This window comes from Silene latifolia, chromosome Y (genome assembly GCF_048544455.1).
Source record: "Silene latifolia isolate original U9 population chromosome Y, ASM4854445v1, whole genome shotgun sequence".
In the NCBI taxonomy this organism is placed as follows: Eukaryota; Viridiplantae; Streptophyta; class Magnoliopsida; order Caryophyllales; family Caryophyllaceae; genus Silene; species Silene latifolia.
Genome location: NC_133538.1, coordinates 206,202,979 through 206,223,582, shown reverse-complemented (window position 1 = coordinate 206,223,582; position 20,604 = coordinate 206,202,979). Strand labels below are relative to the sequence as shown.

Genomic DNA, 20,604 nt, shown 5'->3' with positions numbered 1-20,604 from the left:
GTTAATTATTCTATTGTTGTTATTTCCTATAATTATTTTCCCTAAAAGTATTAGGATTATAATAAGGCAATTTAGCCATAGTTTGAGTCGTGTAAGGTTAAGGAAGTCGTTTGTTTCCTTAAGTCTTCCTAGGAGTCGGTCTAGCTTAGTATAAATAGGGAGCTATTTTATCCTTATTTCATCATCCAAGAATTATCAATAAACTTGCAAAGTTTCGTTTACATTGTGTAAGCATAGGATCGACGCGTTTCGTTCCGAATTTCGTTATTGTTTGACGCGTTTTCGAACATTAACACGAGTTATAATCAATAGGTCTTGATTATAATTCACCATTGGTTGAGCTATAGGTCTAGCTCAAGCAAATATCCTTTTATTTTCTTGTCTCGTTTATATTACAAAAAAAACACATAAAAATTACTAAGTCCACGTTCTGATTCAAACAGTTCAATAAACCGTTCAAATCACATAAATCCGACAATCAGACAGTCTTCCGCACTGTCCAGTTTTAATAATTCCGCTGCAACTCTAACGAATCTTATTCTTTTGGGTAAAATTCGTATTATTTGGCATCAGAGACAGATTTGTTGATCCAAGACGGTGATCATGGATTTTAATGATCCAAATTTTCTCCACAATCTCCAAGAGGCTTTAAAAAACATCAACTTTACCCCAGGACAACATATGCAACCACGGAGAGAACCGGTCAAGTACATGGATGAGTTCAAAATCAATGAACTTCCGGAGTTTGTTGGTGGCACGGATCCCGAGGAATATTTTGAATGGGAAAGACAGATGTAGAGGATGTTCGACTTCAAGGACATTGATGATGAGAAGCGTTGCAAATATGCTATCTTGAAGCTACGCAAGAACGCATCTTTATGGTATGAAAGTTTGAAGGCTGCTAGGGCACGTGAAGGGAAGGAAAAGCTAGCTTCGTGGGAGTCTTTAAAACGTAAGCTACGAAAGAGGTTTGTTTCTAGAACTCATAAGATTTATTTATATCGTAAATTGGCTGAGTTAATGCAAGTGAGTTTGAGTATTTGCGATTATATTGCTGATTTTGAAAGAGTAACCCTTATGAGTGAAGTAGAGGAGATTGAGGAACAAAAGATGGCTCGTTTCTTTCGAGGGTTGAACCTTAATATTGCTAATGCGGTTGAGATGCACCCTTATTCTTATTTTGATATGTTATGTTATCTATGTGTGAAAGCTGAAGGACAAATCAAGTCAGGTGGTGTTGCTTCTAGGTCAAGTCGTTGGGAAAGACTCGAGGTGATCGAATCCGAAGAGACTAGTTCGAACACAACAGCGAAATCTGTGGTTTCAGCAGGCCCCTGTTGTTCAAACGGTTTCTAAGACTGTTCAGGAGTCGAAAGAGAAGAGCTTGACCAAAGTTCGATGTTTCAAGTGTCAAGGGTTAGGACATTATCAAAGTGAGTGCCCTAATCGAAGAAGTATAACGCTATGTGAAGCAATTGCCATTCGAGACCAATTATATGATGAAGAATTGCAAGAAAGAGGGTTATTTATTATCAATGGCGAAGAACGAGATGATGATGAAATTGAAGTATATGAAGCTCCAACCTATGATACGTTCTTAGACCTGAGGTATACCCTTCAAACAAGGAAGGAATCTATGGAGGATGAATTTGAACAACTGCTAAACAATGAGAAGCTACACAATAACATTTATCCTTCCTTATGTGTAAATCGTTCCCCTATATTTGATGATTATGAAGACGACGAGACGGTTGATGCTATTTATGGTGAAGTTACAAAGATTGTGAATTTTGATGAGGATGATTATCAACAAGCGGATAAAAGAGAAATTGTTGAAGGACTGACAATGGAGTTAAGTTTGATTCATAGCAATCTAGTTCATGACAAACCTATGTTGATGAAGAGCGAATATAAATCTCCATTGAAATCGTATGTAGATGAGTTCTTATATGGTGATAGGGATTCTGATCTTACTTTCTTCACTTCGGTGTTAATGGGGAATTATGAAGATGTTGAATGCAATGATAACTTCTTACTGGGTTTTATAAAGTTTAAAGAGTTGTCGAGTTCTTATGTGGTTGGTAATCAAGTAAAGATGAATGCTACAACTGTCAAAAGATCATCTTGTTCAATTGATCTTGAATATGCAGATGTTAACAAGTTTCTAATTCCTGTGCATGGAGGGTGGAGGGGAGGAAAGCACAAGCAACCATGGCACAATGAGACGTTGAAATTAAGGAACGAGAAGAAGATCAGTGTTGATGGAGGCGTGAGTTTCAAATCAAGTTTATTACTTGTATTCATCTTCTTTTTCACTCTCTTGTTTAAGTTATTCATATTTGATCCCGGAGATATGAGGCTACATGAATTGAGGACAATTCCTTTCCAAGGGGGAGGGGATGATACAAAAATGATGCGGCTCAGCAGCGAAATGAACAAAATGAACAGACTTTGTGACTGTTCAATCAGAAGCCAGACTCAGCTACGTGTTCAACAAAGTTTTCCTTTAATTACTTGGGCGTCAAGTTTAATAACTTGCTTGGACGTCAAGGAGAGTGCATGAAGCTGGAGAAGGAAGGTTCGTAGAGCTTAAGGAAACGTGCATAGGAAAGCACAAAGTCGGTTGCCATATCTTTCCTTATTTAGGTTTTACTAATTAGTAGTTTACCGGTTTTAGAAAAGTTTCCAATTTTCTTAAAATCTGGTTTAGTTAATTATTCTATTGTTGTTATTTCCTATAATTATTTTCCCTAAAAGTATTAGGATTATAATAAGGCAATTTAGCCATAGTTTGAGTCGTGTAAGGTTAAGGAAGTCGTTTGTTTCCTTAAGTCTTCCTAGGAGTCGGTCTAGCTTAGTATAAATAGGGAGCTATTGTATCCTTATTTCATCATCCAAGAATTATCAATAAACTTGCAAAGTTTCGTTTATATTGTGTAAGCATAGGATCGACGCGTTTCGTTCCGAATTTCGTTATTGTTTGACGCGTTTTCGAACATTAACACGAGTTATAATCAATAGGTCTTGATTATAATTCACCATTGGTTGAGCTATAGGTCTAGCTCAAGCAAATATCCTTTTATTTTCTTGTCTCGTTTATATTACAAAAAAACACATAAAAATTACTAAGTCCACGTTCTGATTCAAACAGTTCAATAAACCGTTCAAATCACATAAATCCGACAATCAGACAGTCTTCCGCACTGTCCAGTTTTAATAATTCCGCTGCAACTCTAACGAATCTTATTCTTTTGGGTAAAATTCGTATTATTTCGAACCAGGAATTAGGTAACCGGATATTTGCTTGGATTAGACCTATAGCTCAACAAATGGTGAATTATAATCAAGACCTATTGATTATAACTCGTGTTAATGTTCGAAAACGCGTCAAACAATAACGAAATTCGGAACGAAACGCGTCGATCCTATGCTTACACAATGTAAACGAAACTTTGCAAGTTTATTGATAATTCTTGGATGATGAAATAAGGATACAATAGCTCCCTATTTATACTAAGCTAGACCGACTCCTAGGAAGACTTAAGGAAACAAACGACTTCCTTAACCTTACACGACTCAAACTATGGCTAAATTGCCTTATTATAATCCTAATACTTTTAGGGAAAATAATTATAGGAAATAACAACAATAGAATAATTAACTAAACCAGATTTTAAGAAAATTGGAAACTTTCCTAAAACCGGTAAACTACTAATTAGTAAAACCTAAATAAGGAAAGATATGGCAACCGACTTTGTGCTTGCCTATGCACGTTTCCTTAAGCTCTACGAACCTTCCTTCTCCAGCTCCATGCACTCTCCTTGACGTCCAAGCAAGTTATTAAACTTGACGCCCAAGTAATTAAAGGAAAACTTTGTTGAACACGTAGCTGAGTCTGGCTTCTGATTGAACAGTCACGAAGTCTGTTCATTTTGTTCATTTCGCTGCTGAGCCGCATCATTTTTGTATCATTTATCAAGGATTTTAGCACTCTCATGGCTCCTATAACTGAATGTATGAAGAAGGGGGAGTTCAAATGGGGAGATAAAGCTGAAACTTCCTTCAACACCATCAAGGAAAAGCTATGTGAGTCTCCTATTCTTGCTTTACCAAATTTAGATAAGTTGTTTGAAGTTGAGTGTGATGCTAGTGGCATTGGCATTGGGGCTGTCCTTGTTCAAGAACACAAGCCAATTGTTTACTTTACTGAGAAATTGAGTGGTGCCAAGCTAAATTACTCAACTTATGACAAAGAGTTCTATGCCATTGTAAGAGCCTTAACTCATTGGAGCCATTACCTCAAGCCAAGGCCTTTTGTTCTTCATTCGGATCATGAGGCTCTTAAGTACATCAATGGCCAGCATAAGCTCAATCATAGACATGCCAAATGGGTTGAGTTCTTACAATCATTCAACTTTGCAAGCAAGTACATAGAAGGGAAGGATAACGTGGTTGCGGATGCCCTATCAAGAAGGTTCATTATGTTGAGTTACATGGAACAAAGAGTGCTTGGATTTGAGCACATGAAAGAGTTTTACAAAGAGGATCCAGATTTCAAGGAGGAGTGGGGGTCATTGCAAAATGGACGAGGCAAAGGGGGTCATTACTTGGTCCAAGAGGGGTTCTTGTTTCGTGGAAACCGTTTGTGTGTGCCAAAGAGTCCCTATAGAAGCTTGTTAGTAAGAGAGGCACACTCCAATGGTCTTGCCGGGCACTTTGGCATTCAAAAGACCTATGACATACTCCAAGAGCATTTCTATTGGCCTAAGATGCTTGGGGATGTCCAAGATGTTATCAAGAGGTGTGCTCCATGTCAACAATCCAAGTCCTACTTCAAAACAGGCCCCTATACTCCTTTACCCGTCCCAAATCAGCCATGGGAGGACATTAGCATGGATTTCATAGTTGCTTTGCCAAGACCTCAAAGAGGCAAGGACTCCATCATGGTTATTGTGGATAGGTTTAGCAAGATGGCTCACTTCATTGCTTGTAAGAAAACGGAGGATGCATCTAGTGTGGCTGATTTATACTTCAAAGAGGTGGTTAAGCTCCATGGAGTTCCCAAGTCTATTGTCTCGGATAGGGATTCAAAGTTCATGAGCCATTTTTGGAGGTCCTTGTGGAAGCTACTCAAGACTAGGCTCTTATTTAGCACCTCCCATCACCCCCAAACTGATGGACAAACGGAGGTGACTAACAAGACTCTAGGGAGGATCCTAAGGTGCATGGTTTCTAAGTCATTGAAGGATTGGGACCTCAAACTAGCTCAAGCCGAGTATGCCTTCAATAGGGCTCCTTCTACAAGCACGGGCAAGTCTCCATTTGAAGTTGTTTATGGCGCCAACCCCCTCATGCCCACTGATTTGGCACCCATCCAAAGGAAAAAGATTGATTTCGATGCTAAGAAAAGGGTTGAGCAAATGCTACAAATCCATGCTCAAGTTAAGAAGCAAATTGAGAAAACAAATGAAGCATACAAAGCAAGGGCCAAAGGTCCTAAGCAAGCCACAAACTTTGAAGTAGCGGATCTTGTTTGGATAAACCTAAGAAAAGAAAGATTTCCAGCCAAAAGGAAGAACAAGCTCATGCCAAGAGCGGATGGTCCATTCGAAGTCCTTGAAAAGATTGGGTCCAATGCCTACAAGATTAACTTGCCCGGAGATTATGAGGTCCATGGCACATTCAATGTTGGGGATTTAAGTCCTTATTATGAAGAGATTGAAGATGATAATGGCCAGGATTTGAAGACAAATCCTTTTCAAGAAGGGGAGATTGAAGAGAATTCAACCGAGGAAGCTCATTTAGAACCCGATTTTGGACCTTGCACAAGATTGAGGTCTAACATGAATTCCGTCTAAGAAGTCGTGCCTTTTTCCAGCTTGGGACTATTCCTTGGTGAGTTTAGGACGTTTTTGTGTAGGAACTTATATCCCAAAGCTTTTCCTATCAAGAGTTGCCAAGCTAAACAAAACCGAGTGCAACAAGGACCACGGCTGGAGCATGCTTAGGCTTTTGTGCATTATGTCGCTATCAACATTCCTCTTTTGATCAAACATAGCTCAAGGGCCCTTAGAAGAGTTTTTGCAGCATTGCCAAAGTCTTCCAAGTGAGTCCAAGTGTGCATAAACAAGACTTGAGCTAGTAAACAAGGGATTGTTGTACTATTAGTTTACTTTCTATCTTTTATGCTTTATGTCCTTTTTTTTTTCTGATTTCTTGTAAGGTCTTGGCTGCCGTGTCTGGTGTTATTAGCAGCCCCTTTTGTGGCCATAGGATGCTATCTTAGATGAAGGGAGGAGATTGTCTTGCTTGTTCTATAAAAGCAAGCACAACCCTTAGCCAAAATCAGATTATTTTGAATGAAAAAACCCTAAGAAGTAACCTGCTTTCTTTCTTATTTATCTTTGCTTTGTGCTTGATAAAACTCCCTTGCTTAGTGCTAGGAGGTTGGATAAGTCCTTTGCTAAGTGCTTGGACAAATCCTAGGCTTAATTCATTGCTTTGTGTTCGAATTAAGTCATACCTTGAGTCCTAAACAAGCTGAGTTTTCTTTGTTTGTCACTTGAGTATTTTCGTGTCAAAACTTGCTCAAATCTGATAGTTTTAGTTCACCCTTTGACCAATGTTGACTGACCTTGGGAGCGGTAATAGTCCTTAGAAGTGCGTGCCAAAGCTATCTTGGGTTGCGAGTTATGTGTGGTACTCGATAGAGTAAAGGCTACTCGATCGAGTAGCGTGGTTACTCGATCGAGTAGCGTGTTTACTCGATCGAGTAGGGGGTCACTCGATCGAGTATGTGGGACACTCGATCGAGTACAGGGTTTTCAACGAGGGTTTTTAATCGCGTTTTGTTAAATCCACAAATCATTTCCGCCTCATTTCTTCAATCCTTTAGTCGCCTCTTTCCCTTCCCTTCACCATAAAACCTCCATGGAAGCCTTTGAAGGTTCTTGTGCCCTAGGAGAGCGTAACTTTAGTCGGGAAGCGGTCTTTTGCAGGGTTTCTCCTTGTAGGTATGACGTCATCATCATCCGTATCCTTGTCTTTGCAGTTAGGGTTTGCTTGATAGTCATAGATGATTTTGTTGTGGTTATAGGTAATGCTTGATTGCTGGATGTGTCGTATGTTGGCATGGATTGGTTGCAGTTGCTTAAAGGTAGGTTCGCCTACTCAGTTTCTGTGGATAGTCTAGTATGTCGGTTTTTGTGTCGTTGTTGTTGTATTGTGGTTGTGTTTGTGTGGCAGTGTATATGCGGTTGTTGGTTGTTGCTGTATTTCAGCGGTTTGTGATGGTTTATCTCTGGTTCTCGAGATGCGTTCTCGGCTGAGTGGAGTCACTTGCGGGAGTGGCTTCACGCCCTAGTTTCGCCCTCCGTGGAACCCGCCAAGGGAGGGGATGTGCACATTAATGGGACAGGGTTATCGCTCGGTATGATGAGCGGGGCTTAGGTGGGAACGGCTGCGGTCCCCCACTGGCAGGGCTGGTCCAGTGGACAGTCGGTGACGGAGATTGATTGGAGTGGGTGTGATTATGTGTGTGACCGATTGTGTTATGTTGTATTGATAGATGTTGTTGATATTGTCTTGTTTTATCTCAGTACTGACCTTGTGTGGTTGTCTTGTTGTTTATGTGTCTGCCGTGATCCCTTACGGTGAGCAGCCTGTCTTAGCAGGTGTTGATATCGTTGATAGCTGGAGTCCGGGCATGGATGAGTCTTCACGAGATTTGATAGTAATAGCGAGTAGCCTTTGAGTTGTATCTTTTATATCGTCAGTTGGTTTTAAATCACTTGTAATATAACACAATAGTTCTTTTATCGACATTTGATTATTACTGTCCTCGGGCAACCGAGATGGTAATGCCCTTATATGCTAAGGAAGGCCTAGTTAAGGCTCCTCTGAATATGGGGGTGTTACACTTATTCTGAACTAAGGCAGTCCCTACTTCAGTCAAAGCCCCCGTTTCGTGGTCATTTATATGTCTATTACGCAATAAAATTTCTTTCATGAATTTCATGTAAGAGGGTACCTGGGTAAGCAATTCGGCGAAGGGAACATTGACGTGAAGGCTCGTCAGGATCTCAGCAAATTTCACAAATTGTTGGTTAGCCTTATTGTTCTGCAATCGCCTTGGAAAGGGCACTGTGATAGGAATTTCGAGCCCTTTATTCCTCTCTTCCAATGTCTCGACAGATTCGAATCCATTTCTACTCGACCGATCTCTTTTACCTCTCGATCGAGGCCTTTCAGCAACTTTTTCACTCGATCGAGCATTGTCAGCTACTCGATCGAAACCTTCTTCATCAGCATTGCTCGATCGAGGCACAAGTTCATTCGATCGAACACTTTTCTCAAGAATTTCACTCGATCGAAACCTTCATTTGCAGCTTTACTCGATCGACCCAAAATATCACTCGATCGAGTACTATCTTCAGCAATTCTACTCGATTGACCTCCAGAAATGAGTCGATCGAGTATTTTCTTCAGATTAAGCATAGTCTCGTCAATGGACGACTGTTCACTTCCTGCAACATCGCTTTTCGGGTCTGATGTGTCCTTTACAGCTGACATTTTGGGTCCTTCATAGGAAAGACCACTGCACAAATTAATCAGATTTATCGTTTCGTGCGGATTCTTCTCAGATTAAGATGGTAAATGACCCGGCTTCCTTGTAGATTAGCCAGCGGGAAGTTGAGCTACTTGGGTCTCGAGTGACTTAATTGATGCTTCTTTTTGTTGGTCACTCATCTGCAACTATTTAGTCAATGATTGGATCATCAACTTCAACTCAGCTAACTAACTAACTCCACTAGAAGAAGCTCCTTGATGCGGTGGTGGAAAGGATGGAGGCTTTTGAAAGCCTTGTTGAGCTTTGTGAGGAGGAACATGAGCTTGTTGCTGTTGCGGACGAGGATTAGGATTAAGCACATTCTGACTAATCCATCTCAAGTTGGGATTGACTCCACTCTGATTTTTATAATAAGAACCTCCTCCTTGCCTATATTGCTGAAAGGCAATGACTTGCTCCTTCTCTGTTAGACAGTCAACAGCAGTGTGACCGTCATTACTCCCACATCTCTCACAATTAACGGCTTCCTGTCTGGTCAACAAGTGAACCGTTTGTTGATCACCAATAGCTTGCAACTCTAACTTATCAAAACGGGCATTCATGGCTTCCAGTTGAGCCACTACAGCATTATCAACTGAATGAACTATGCGAATGCCATCTCTCGGGTTCCCATACCCAGCACAATGGGTAGCCATCTCCTCAATAATTCCCCATCCTTTGTCATCATCATTGTTCTTCTGAAATCGCCCATTAGATGAGGCATCCAATATAGCACGGTGGTCGTTATACAACCCATTATAGACTGGTTGCACAAGAACCACTGATCAAAGCCATGATGAGGAAGAGACCTCACCAACTTCTTGAAACGACACCAAGCTTCATAAAAGTTCTCATCAGGTGCCTGCTTGAAACTTATAACTTTTCCTCTCAGCTGATTGGTACATTGTGGAGGAAAGTACCTTTTATAAAAGGCAAGGGCAAGAGTCTCCCAGTTGGTGATACCGGCTGCAGTACGATCAAGATCAGTGAGCCACTCACGGTCTCCGTTGGTCAAAGAGAAAGGGAACATGACTTCCTTAATCTTATCCTGGGTCACTCCCTTAGTGGCGGGAATGGTAGAGCAATAGTCAGTAAACACCTCCATATGTTTGCGCGGATCTTCACCCGCCACACCCCGAAATAGATTCCGTTCGACCAGATTAATATAGGACGGCCGGATGTCAAAAGTATTACCATCCTCGGTCGCCAGCTTGAAACCTTTAAGGATCAAGGCAGTTGTGGGCTCTTAGTGACTCGCAATATTAGGCATCTTTACTGGCTTGATAGCATAAATAGAGTTGTTTTCTTCACAAGACGGATCTTCTGCAAACAGAAAATGTTCTAGCTCGGGTTCAAAAGTACTCAAGGCTTTCTTTTGAATCTTCCTTTGTAGTCTTAGTCTATGCTGAAAGGATCTCTATGGCTCAGGATCAGTAGGGACAAATTATGACCTGTTAGACCTAGGCATACACAACACTAAAAGAAATAAGTGAGAACTATCTCAAGGAATAAAAATTCCCTGAGACGAAAAGAAATAAACGAAACAACACAGACATAGAGGGCTATTACCTCCCTGGCAACGGTGCCAAAATTTGATACAGTCGTTATGTACCAAAAATAAATACCTAAATATAACTAACAGAAGCTAGTGATAAGTAGGGTCGATCTTCACAGGGAGGCAAGGTGATGCGAATTGAGCAGCGGAATTAAGGACGTTTTGGACAGTACTGAGGACTGTTCGTACTAGGTACGCGCAGACCTGAAATGGAACGATTTTGAGAACAAAAGAATAAAAATTAGCGGACTGTTTTTGGCGAACCGAACGTACTAGGTACGACCCGTTCTGGTTTTTGTGAATAAAAGGGATAGTGTTTGAACAAGCAAGACCTATTACTTGATCAAGGTGAGTGAGACCAAGACCTATTGATCAACAACTCGAGAATTTTAATTAGAATCGCGTTCTAATCAAAACCAGTTTGTTTCTACGCAAGAAACGATTTTGTAAACACAAGTTTTCTGAAATTTCTTAGATGATTTTATTCAAGCAAATGAGGGCATTATATATCCCTTCAAATGAGCCGTGCAAGAGCTAGCAAAGTGAAGAGTTGCTCATTCACTCTTCACTTAATTACAATCATTAAACTCCTAGTTCATTGAACTTAGACAAACCACCACTTAAGCTAACATTTTATTTGTAAAACATAATCTGAAAATGCAAAATAAAAGTAAAGCTTGGACCATCCTCTCCTTGGTAAACGTGCCACAAATCAGCTCCCTTAGTCCATACTTAGCAAATTCGCAAAGGAAGGATAATTGAAGCTTAAAGGCTGAAAACCACGAGCCATAATCGACTATCACCGTGATCGTTCACAACCAAATCCCGGCCCACTTCGTCGAATCAATTCGAGTCACTAATTTGGTTCGCATCATCCCCTCCCCCTTGAAAAGGAATTGACCTCAATTCAGCTAGGCCATCGTCATCCAAGTAAGGAGAGAGATCACCAACATTAAAAGTGGCGTGAACACCATAATCACCGGGAAGTTCAACTTTGTAAGCATTGTTGTTGACTCGACCCACGATTTTGTAAGGACCCTCGATCCTAGGCATGAGCTTATTCTTGCGTTTGCTCGGGAATCTTTCTTTCCTAAACTGCACCCAAACCAAGTCTCCAATCCCGAACATCCTCCGCTTCCTATTTCTGTTGGACTTGCATTGATAGGCAGCTTGCACGGTTTCAATTTTGGTCCGGACTTGCTCATGGGGTTTCAACATTGCTTTCCACTTTGATGCGACGTCTTTATGTACCATTTCATCCTTTTGCTTTTGGAGTTCCTTTGTTTCTTCGGGATTACAATGATAGGCAGCCTTATTCGGGAGAGATGAGCCCGGAATAAGGTCAACTTGGTGATCAATACCCCGAATAGGAGGCAAACCCATTTGCAAATCATCGGGTAATACATCACTAAACTCCGTAAGGAGTTTTTCAACTCGGCCATTTTCCTGCAAAACAACATTAGAACTCGAATTTTCTTTAGCAACCAGTAAGAAAGCACGTTCACCACCATCAATAGCACGCTCCACATCCCGTTCTCCAATCAACAAAGACATACCAGCCTTGGGAACCGTGTTAGTAGCAGCAACACGGCTGTTTTGAGCTGATAGAGGCTTGAGCACAATTCGTTTCCCCTTATACCTCAATTCATACTCATTACACCTTCCCCGATGCAATACATCCCGATCAAATTGCCAAAGTCGACCGAACAAGATATGACAAGCATCCATGGGTATAACATCACAAAATCTCATCAACATACGAACCCATAGTTAAGTTCACACGGGCCTGTTTCGTGACCTTAACACTACTACCATTATCAAGCCAATGCAACTCATAAGGACGAGGATGTTTCGTGGTCTTAAGACCCAATTTAGACACCATTTCAGTAGAGGCAACGTTAGTACAACTCCCTCCATCGATAATTAGACTTACCCATCTATCATTCACCTTACAATTAGTATGAAACAGTTGGTTTCGCTGTCCCGACTCAATTGGTTTAGAATCAACTTTCAAAGTTCGCAAAACCAAACTAGTATTGACATTAGGTGCCTCATAACTCTCTACTTCTTCTTCCCCTTCCTCATTATCATTAGAAATCAGAAACTCATCCATTTGTTCCTCCTCGGCCAACAATTCATCCCGACACTCTAAGGCTTCTCTTAAGGTCACAACTCGTTGATTAGGACACGCACTTTGATAATGACCGAATCCTTGACACTTAAAGCATCGAACCTTAGCCAAACTAGTCTCTTTTCCCGGGGTTTTTGAGGACTGACCAGCGGTGTTTTTAGGGCTGCCAGTCGAGGTGTAAGACACGGCCTGGTTTATTGGAGTACCAACAAATTTAGACTCGGGTTTAGACCATGATTTTGGCTCACTCGATTCTGAACTCGACCCTCCCCCATATTTAGGCTTCCCTTGTGACTCTACTTTCAGACAAAGACCAACAAGAGTATCAAAATCAGAATATTGGTATAACTCAACCGTGCTAGCAATGTTATAATTTAAACCACGCAAAAATCGAGCAATTTTTTGTTCCTCTATTTCCTCCAATTCACCCATAATAGCAAGATTCTGAAATTCATCTAAATACTCGCTAACACTCAATTTGCCTTGTCTAAAATCAGCAATTTTGCGATAAGTAGACAGCCTATGGGTCGATGGTACATACCTTTTCCGTAGTTTGCGTTTTAGGGACACCCAAGAATCAATTTTCTCTTTGCCTTCTCGGACCCTCTTAGCCTTCATCGCCTCAAACCACTGCGATGCTCCTTTGCTCAATTTCAGAATTGCAAACCTACACCTCTTATCATCATCCAAGTCTTTGAAATCGAATAAACGATCGATTTTCCGTTCCCACTCCAAATAGGCCTCGGGATCAGCCCCTCCAACGAATTCAGGAAGATCACTCGCTTTGAATGCATCAACAATTCGTTCTCCTCTATTAGGTTGCCAACGCTCTTCAGTTTCACGAGCATGTTTCAAGGCTTCCCGTAATTGATGAATGAATTCTTGGACTATTGAAATCCACCGACACAGTTAAACAAGGATCAAGAGCCGAAGCTCTGATACCACAAATGATGCGAATTGAGAAGCGGAATTAAGGACGTTTTGGACAGTACTGAGGACTGTTCGTACTAGGTACGCGCAGACCTGAAATGGAACGATTTTGAGAACAAAAGAATAAAAATTAGCGGACTATTTTTGGCGAACCGAACGTACTAGGTACGACCCGTTCTGGTTTTTATGAATAAAAGGGATAGTGTTTGAACAAGCAAGACCTATGACTTGATCAAGGTGAATGAGACCAAGACCGATTGATCAACAACTCGAGAATTTTAATTAGAATCGTGTTCTAATCAAAACCAGTTTGTTTCTACGCAAGAAACGATTTTGTAAACACAAGTTTTCTGAAATTTCTTAGATGATTTTATTCAAGCAAATGAAGGCATTATATAGCCCTCCAAATGAGCCGTGCAAGAGCTAGCAAAGTGAAGAGTTGCTCATTCACTCTTCACTTAATTACAATCATTAAACTCCTAGTTCATTGAACTTAGACAAACCACCATTTAAGCTAACATTTTATTTGTAAAACATAATCTGAAAATGCAAAATAAAAGTAAAGCTTGGACCGTCCTCTCCTTGGTAAACGTGCCACAAATCAGCTCCCTTAGTCCATACTTAGCAAATTTGCAAAGGAAGGATAATTGAAGCTTAAAGGCTGAAAACCACGAGCCATAATCAGACTATCACCGTGACTGTTCACAACCAGCTCGTCCAGCTCGTCAATCAATTCTGAGTCACTAATTTGGTTCGCATCACAAGGTATCTATCTGAAAGTCCGTCTATCTAAGTCACAAATGGGGGGTTTTAAATTGGTTTTCTAAACTAATAAGGATCAAAGGTCAAGAGAAATAAAGCAAGAGCAATAAAGTGAGAAAATGAGATATAAGTGATCAGATAAAAGAGGTATGTCCGGATTTCGGTTCACCGTGGCAAGTTATCGACTCAATGCAAATAGCTTAGACAATCTAGTGTGAGAAGGGCAAGGGAAAGGTCCTTCCGATCCGCTATCCACCCTAAAATTCCACTAACTTAACTTTCGTCCTCATTAGGGTAGTCTACTGTTCATAGCAGGTCTGTTTATTCCAATCTTCCGATCCAGGAACAAAGTTAACCAAATTAATGTTATTTAGAAGCGTGCACTCAACTAAATATGTTACAGTTATATTGCTATGGTGGCAGATTCTCACAAGTAAAGCATCTAGTCTATTTACTACATCGTCTCATCGCTACCATGGATCCCCTAATCCTAACATAAAGGGATTAGCTACTCATGTTCTTAATGCGATCAACAATAACAACAATAAGCATACTAATTAGAGATATAATGAAGGAATAATAAATAAGCATAAGCTAAAGAAGAACAAGAATAACAATAAGAGAACAAGAAATAAAAACAAGCAAAGTATTAAGATTAAGATTAAGAGAAAAGAAAGATTACAATCCAAATGAATCCGGCGTAAAGAACAATCCACCTTAATTAAGAGCAAAAGTATGTGATTAAGAGAAGTTCAGAGATTAAGAAGTGTGTAAAGCGTAGCTAAGAGATATTTTATAACCTAATGACGACTCCTTTATATAGGGGAGCGAAAATTAACATAATTAAACCTATCACGGATTACTAAAACCCGTGTAACACAGCAAACTACTCGATCGAGTACTTTCAGACTACTCGATCGGGGTCTTCTCCAGCCAAACTGTTCGATCGAATAAAAAGGGCTCTCTATCGAACTCCTCCAATAAAGCGCATTTCGATCGAGTATAAAGAACCACTCGATCGACTTCTAATATCTGCCAAAGTACTCGATCGACTTCAAGAACCTCTCGATCGAGTGCCTTCCACTGAGAACAGGCTTTAACTCGTCTTGGCAGCTTCTTATGACCTTCCGTCACGCATCCCGAGGTACAACTCTTGCTCTAACAACTCCGCCTCCTTCCAATGCATGCTAAATGGGACGAATAAGGGATGATTCCGCTACTTTCGGGTCCATTTCTGCAATTAAGACAAACCAAACCTAAGTATCCAATTAGCGACATTTTGCAATACAAAGCGATACAAATGGCATAGAAATGTGTGCAATAAGAGGCTAAAAAGTCTATATAAATTGCACGTATCACCATCTTTGGGCCTTAAACCACCGCCTCTGCACTATGATCCCACTAAATCAGACTCCCATACAAAGCCTCAAACGGAGACATCCATATACTCGTATGGTAGCTTTTGTTGTAAGAAAACTCTATCAGATCCAACCTATCTTCCCATCTACCACCAAACTCTATCACACATGCCATTAACATGTCTTCTAAGGTCTTCATTGTTTTCTTTTTCTGCCCATCTATCGCAAGATGAAATGCAGTGCTCATCTTTAAGGTAGTCCCCATCAATTCCTGCAACTCTTGCCAGAATCGAGAAATGAACCTTGCATCTCGATCTAACACAATGTCCTTTGGTACTCCATGTAACCTCACTACATTCTTCATGTAGCAATTTGCCAACTGTACCTTACTCCACGTATCTTTCATGGGAATAAAATGAGATGACTTCATCAAACGATCAACGATCACCCATATCATGTTATTACCTTGCTGACACCTTAGTAATCCCACAATGAAATTCATGGAGATAGATTTCCATTTTCACTCAGGTACCTCAAGAGACTGAATCTTACTTTGCGGTCTTGACTGCTCCCTTTTGACTCTTTGGCAAGTCAAACATCGAGCCACAAACTCAGCTGTCTCCCTTTTCATCCCAGGCCACCAAAACGTGTTCTTAAGATCCCTATAAAGCTTGTCACCATCTTGGATGCACTGAATACGGTGTGCAATTAGCGTCTATCATGATTATCTTTTTCAACTCATCATCCTTAGGTACACACCATCTCCCATCAAACCGAACACTCTAATCAGAATGAATAAAGAACCGAGACACTGTCCCCTTCTCTACTCGAGCTCTCGACTCCTGAATCTTAGAATCAAGAGCCTGTTTCCTGCGAATATCATCATAAAGATCCGATTGAACTGTCAAATCTTCCCTAGCATCCCCCTTCTGGATCACATGTATCCCCATCTTGGTCACTTCATCATGTAACCTCATAAGTGACATAGATGTGCATAGAGAATACACGCTCTTCCTGCTCAACGCATCGGCCAAGACATTAGCTTTCTCTTCATGGTATATAATATCCATGTCATAGTCTCTTATGATCTCCATCCACCTCCTCTGTCTCATGTTCAAATCCTTTTGAGTAAAGATGTACTTTAAACAATTGTGATCAAAAAACACCTTAAAGGTCGCCCCATATAGATAGTGTCTCCAAATCTTGAGAGCAAACACAACTGCACCCAACACTAGATCATGTGTCAGATAGTTCTCCTCATAAGACTTCAATTGCCTAGAAGCATAGGCAATGACTTTCCTATTATGCATCAACACATATCCCAACCCGTTCTTCAAAGCATCTGTATACACCTCGAAGTTCTCACTTCCTTCAGGTAAAGCTAAGACTGGAGCTGTAGTCAAACGCTCCTTTAATGTTTGGAACACCATCTCACAACTTTCATCCCAACGAAACCAGTTCTCTTTCCTAATTAAAGCTGTCATAGGTGTGGCAATCTTTTAAAAGTCTTTCACAAACCGTTGATAGTACCCTGCCAAACCTAAGAAACTCCTGATCTCAGCCACATTCTTTGGTGCCTCCCAGTTAGACACCGCCTAAATCTTACAAGGATCCACAGATACACCCTCTTTAGAGATCACATGGCCTAGAAAGGCCACTTTCTCTAAACAAAACTCACACGTAGACAACTTAGCATACAATTGATTCTCACGGAGAGTTTACAACCCAAATCGTAAGTGCTCCTCTTGCTCCTCCTTAGTCTTGGAATAGACTAAGATGTCATCTATAAACACCACCACAAACTGATCCAAGTACTGGCTGAAAACCTAGTTCATCAGATCCATAAACACTGACGGCACATTAGTAAACCCAAACGGCATCACCACGTACTCATAGTGACCATACCTCAATCGAAAAGTTGTCTTTGGTATGTCCTCATCCCGAATCCTCACCTGATGGTACCCCGACCTTAGATCAATCTTCGAAAAGACACCTGCTCCACTCAACTGGTCAAAAAGATCATCTATCCTTGGTAAAGGATACCTGTTCTTCACTGTAACATGGTTCAACTCTCTGTAGTCGATACACAGCCTCAAACTCCCATCTTTCTTCTTCACAAACAAGACTGGTACACCCCAAGCCAATACACTAGGTCTAATGTACCCCTTGTCTACCAACTGATTCAACTGTTTCTTTAGCTCCTCTAACTCCTTAAGACCCATACGGCGCGGGGCCTTAGCGATCGGTCCCGTTCGTGGTTTCAACTCCACACTAAAATCGATCTCTCTTTTCGGTGGTAAACCAGTATCTCATCTGGAAAAATATCTGGAAACCTCCTCACCACTGGTATCTCAGCTGCTGTCTGTTCCACCATGCTAGTATCTTTCATATGGCATAGGATCACAGGACAATTCTAATAAAGGCGGGAAGTGTATTATTAACACTGCTGGCTGCTGAAACCTCCTAGCTCACGCTGGATTGGGAAGGTTTCCTTTTGCTGCGCTTAAAGTCTTGTGAGTTTCCGAGTTCTTACTTCATGTCTTATGTAGTTAATTTCACGCAAATTCCCGTTTTCCTTTTATTTCATTACATGATTTTGCACAATGGGGACATTGTACGATTTGGTTTGGGGAAGGGTTTTGCGTTGCATTTCATTTGCTTGCATTCACGTTTACATTTTTGTCTTGCTTTGTTGTTTATTTTCCCTTATATATACAAAAAAATTCAGAAAAATTGAAAAATTTCAAAATTTCAAAAATTCAAAAAATTGCATGTTTATTTTAGCATGTAGGTTGAGTCGGAACGGTAGTATTTCAATGATGACATTGCATTTGCATCTGTTTTTGCCTAAGCCTTGCTTAAATTGACATGTTATTAATAGAATCGTATATGCATAGTCTACGAGTTTTCGTTAAATTTCTTGCTGAACTTGAGACTTGACTTAGATTTTTGGCAACCTACTTATATATTCTGAGATTTAGAGCATATAACTGGTGTCATCTATGACCAGTTTATCTAGGATTGTGAGTGGTTACTCCTTATAAGACATGTTACATCAATTTGCATAAATATGAACTTAATCTGCTTAATACCTGTATGCATTCGGTTTGTGGTTCTGTGACACATATGGAAGAGGTTTCCTTTGTTCAAATTTTGCCCATAAGCTAGTAGTTTAATTTTTGGGATTGTTACTATATTTTTGGTGGTATATGCTCTTTTTGAGATGTTGTTGGGAAGATGAAAAAAAGGGATGAAAGGAACAAAAAGAAAAAAATGATTCGAAAAAAAAAAAAAAGAGTGATGTACTGTTTAATACGGTCGATCGACTGCCTATTCTGGTCGATCGACTGCAGCCTGAGAAAGAGAAAAATCAAAATCACATGGTTTGAATCTTTATAAGTTGGTGATTTACACTCCCATGTTTGATTTATATCTTATGGGGAGTTGATTAATTATGGAGATTGAGAGATTTGTGCTTGAAAATTAGCACTGTTTCAATTGAAATTTTGAGCAGGAATTTGGGATGGTTTATTAATTTGGTTTCCTTAGTTACTAGCTTGGCTTTTAACTCTGTTTTTATCCGAATTCGTCTTAGCCCTTCTTACCCATTACCTCACATATCCATATTTACCTCGGCATGTGTCATGGTCATCTATTTGGTTGGAATGCATATGTACGGTTGTAGAGATCACTTTCATATTATATTGCAGGCATGTTCTTATAGGTCGTAGTTAGGTGAGTGTCACTAACAAAATGAATTCTTTCTATCTTTTACATATTTTAACCTGCGCCTATTTGAGTGATTTGAGCGACCCGTGAGAGTCCATAATGATAAGTCTCTATAGTTGACGGTTCAGCAGTTTTTAAAGACTTCATAACTCGTTTGCATGATTCATATTGCTAGTTGATTGTTGGTTATTGCATTAAATTGGTTTAGGCTATTCGGTTTTCATTTCGCTCTGAGATTGAATTCATTCCATTGGGTTTTAGGATCGAGTCTAGTTCTTGCCTGGGGACAAGCAAGGGTTTGGTTTGGGGAAGTTTGATGCGTGTCCTAAATATGATGTTTTACACCCCATTTTACACGCATTTCAGAGCTCATTTATGTAGTTTACAACTACTATTTGCCCCATTTCGTCTACTTTCGAATATTGCAGATTTATGCGGAAATGAGTAGATATGGAGCTAAATCCGTTCCCGAGTATCTTGCATTGCATTTGACGTGAAGTATTTACTTAAGGAACGAGCTTGGTGCGCATTTCGAGGCCTGAAATATAATTTTATGAAGAATTAGAAGCGGATTACCAGCTACTCCAGTCGATCGACTGACCTCCACAGTCGATCGACCAGACCACGAGTTCTAGTAGCTACTGTTCAGCGAAGTGCAGTCGATAGACTGCCTTGCATGGTCGATCGACCAAGCCGCTATTTCAAACGTGAATTAAAAGATCGAGAGTTTCAAAGCCCATTGTAATTAGGTTTTAGGAAATAATAACTACGTTGTATTCCTATATAACGTAACTTTAGTTTTCAGCATAGGGGGATCCCCTTTTTATCAAGTTTTTATCATTCAGTTCGAAGATACAATTCAACATTAATAGTTTAGTTCGTTCTTTAATAAATTTTATGTTTTGCATTCGGTTCTGATCTTCCCTTTACAATTCCTTTACACGGTATTCTTCTGTTCTTATTCAGTTCTATTGCTTCCAGTCGTAGTATAGAATTGCTAGGTTAGATCTCTCGAAACTAATATATCGTTTTATGTTAATCGCTTGTTTAGATAATTTAAGCATAATTTCTAATGTTTTAATTGTTAAGTTTATTGCTGTTTTTATCATGAGTATGAGTAGTTAAATCCCCTATTCTAGGTTGTAGGGAATCTGTAGTGTAGGTGGCATTAGAACAGGATGACCTAGAGCGCGCCATGGTCGATCGACTGGGCTTCCTGGTCGATCGACTGGCCTCGTGAGATTACCTTCGTTTTAATTAATTTAATTTCTATGTTTGACGAATCGAGTGCACGCGACTAGTTGAATGTTTAGGATTTGACCGACCCAATAAAGATCGAAAGATAGGGAAGGGAGATAGCCTACCTAATTAAGACGACTAGATTAATGAGATCGAGAGATAAGTTAATTTAGCCTTTTGAGTCACTTTTCAGGACGAAAGTTAGCATTAGTGATATTAGGGACCTGTAGCGAGATCGAAAGATGCTACCTGTGAGAGTGGACCGAGAGGACCTCTTATTTTCCCGTCTCAC

The 20,604-nt window shown here is 40.2% G+C and overlaps 1 protein-coding gene and 1 non-coding gene across 2 annotated transcripts; both read left to right on the top strand.

The window, feature by feature from the left end:
* The first annotated feature begins 801 nt into the window (after positions 1 to 801).
* LOC141629956 (uncharacterized) lies at positions 802 to 6,286 on the top strand. Its single transcript, XM_074442864.1, has 6 exons — positions 802 to 1,272; positions 1,331 to 2,269; positions 3,915 to 4,196; positions 4,305 to 4,641; positions 4,843 to 5,669; positions 6,224 to 6,286. The coding sequence occupies exons 1-6, from the start codon at positions 802 to 804 to the stop codon at positions 6,284 to 6,286; spliced, it is 2,919 nt and encodes a 972-aa protein (XP_074298965.1).
* A 3,110-nt stretch (positions 6,287 to 9,396) lies between these two features.
* On the top strand, positions 9,397 to 9,503 carry LOC141636580 (small nucleolar RNA R71). The gene has a single exon (XR_012541186.1). It is a non-coding gene; the product is annotated as a small nucleolar RNA R71 (small nucleolar RNA).
* Positions 9,504 to 20,604: the final 11,101 nt, after the last annotated feature.

What these genes read in the sequence shown, in the direction of transcription:
- LOC141629956 (XM_074442864.1), top strand. Translation starts at nt 802, where the DNA reads ATGTTCGACTTCAAGGACATTGATGATGAGAAGCGTTGCAAATATGCT. An exon ending in TTCAAGAACACAAGCCAATT is followed by an intron (nt 4,197 to 4,304) that starts GTTTACTTTACT and finishes CATTACCTCAAG; the next exon opens with CCAAGGCCTTTTGTTCTTCA. An exon ending in ACTTGCCCGGAGATTATGAG is followed by an intron (nt 5,670 to 6,223) that starts GTCCATGGCACA and finishes ATTTCTTGTAAG; the next exon opens with GTCTTGGCTGCCGTGTCTGG.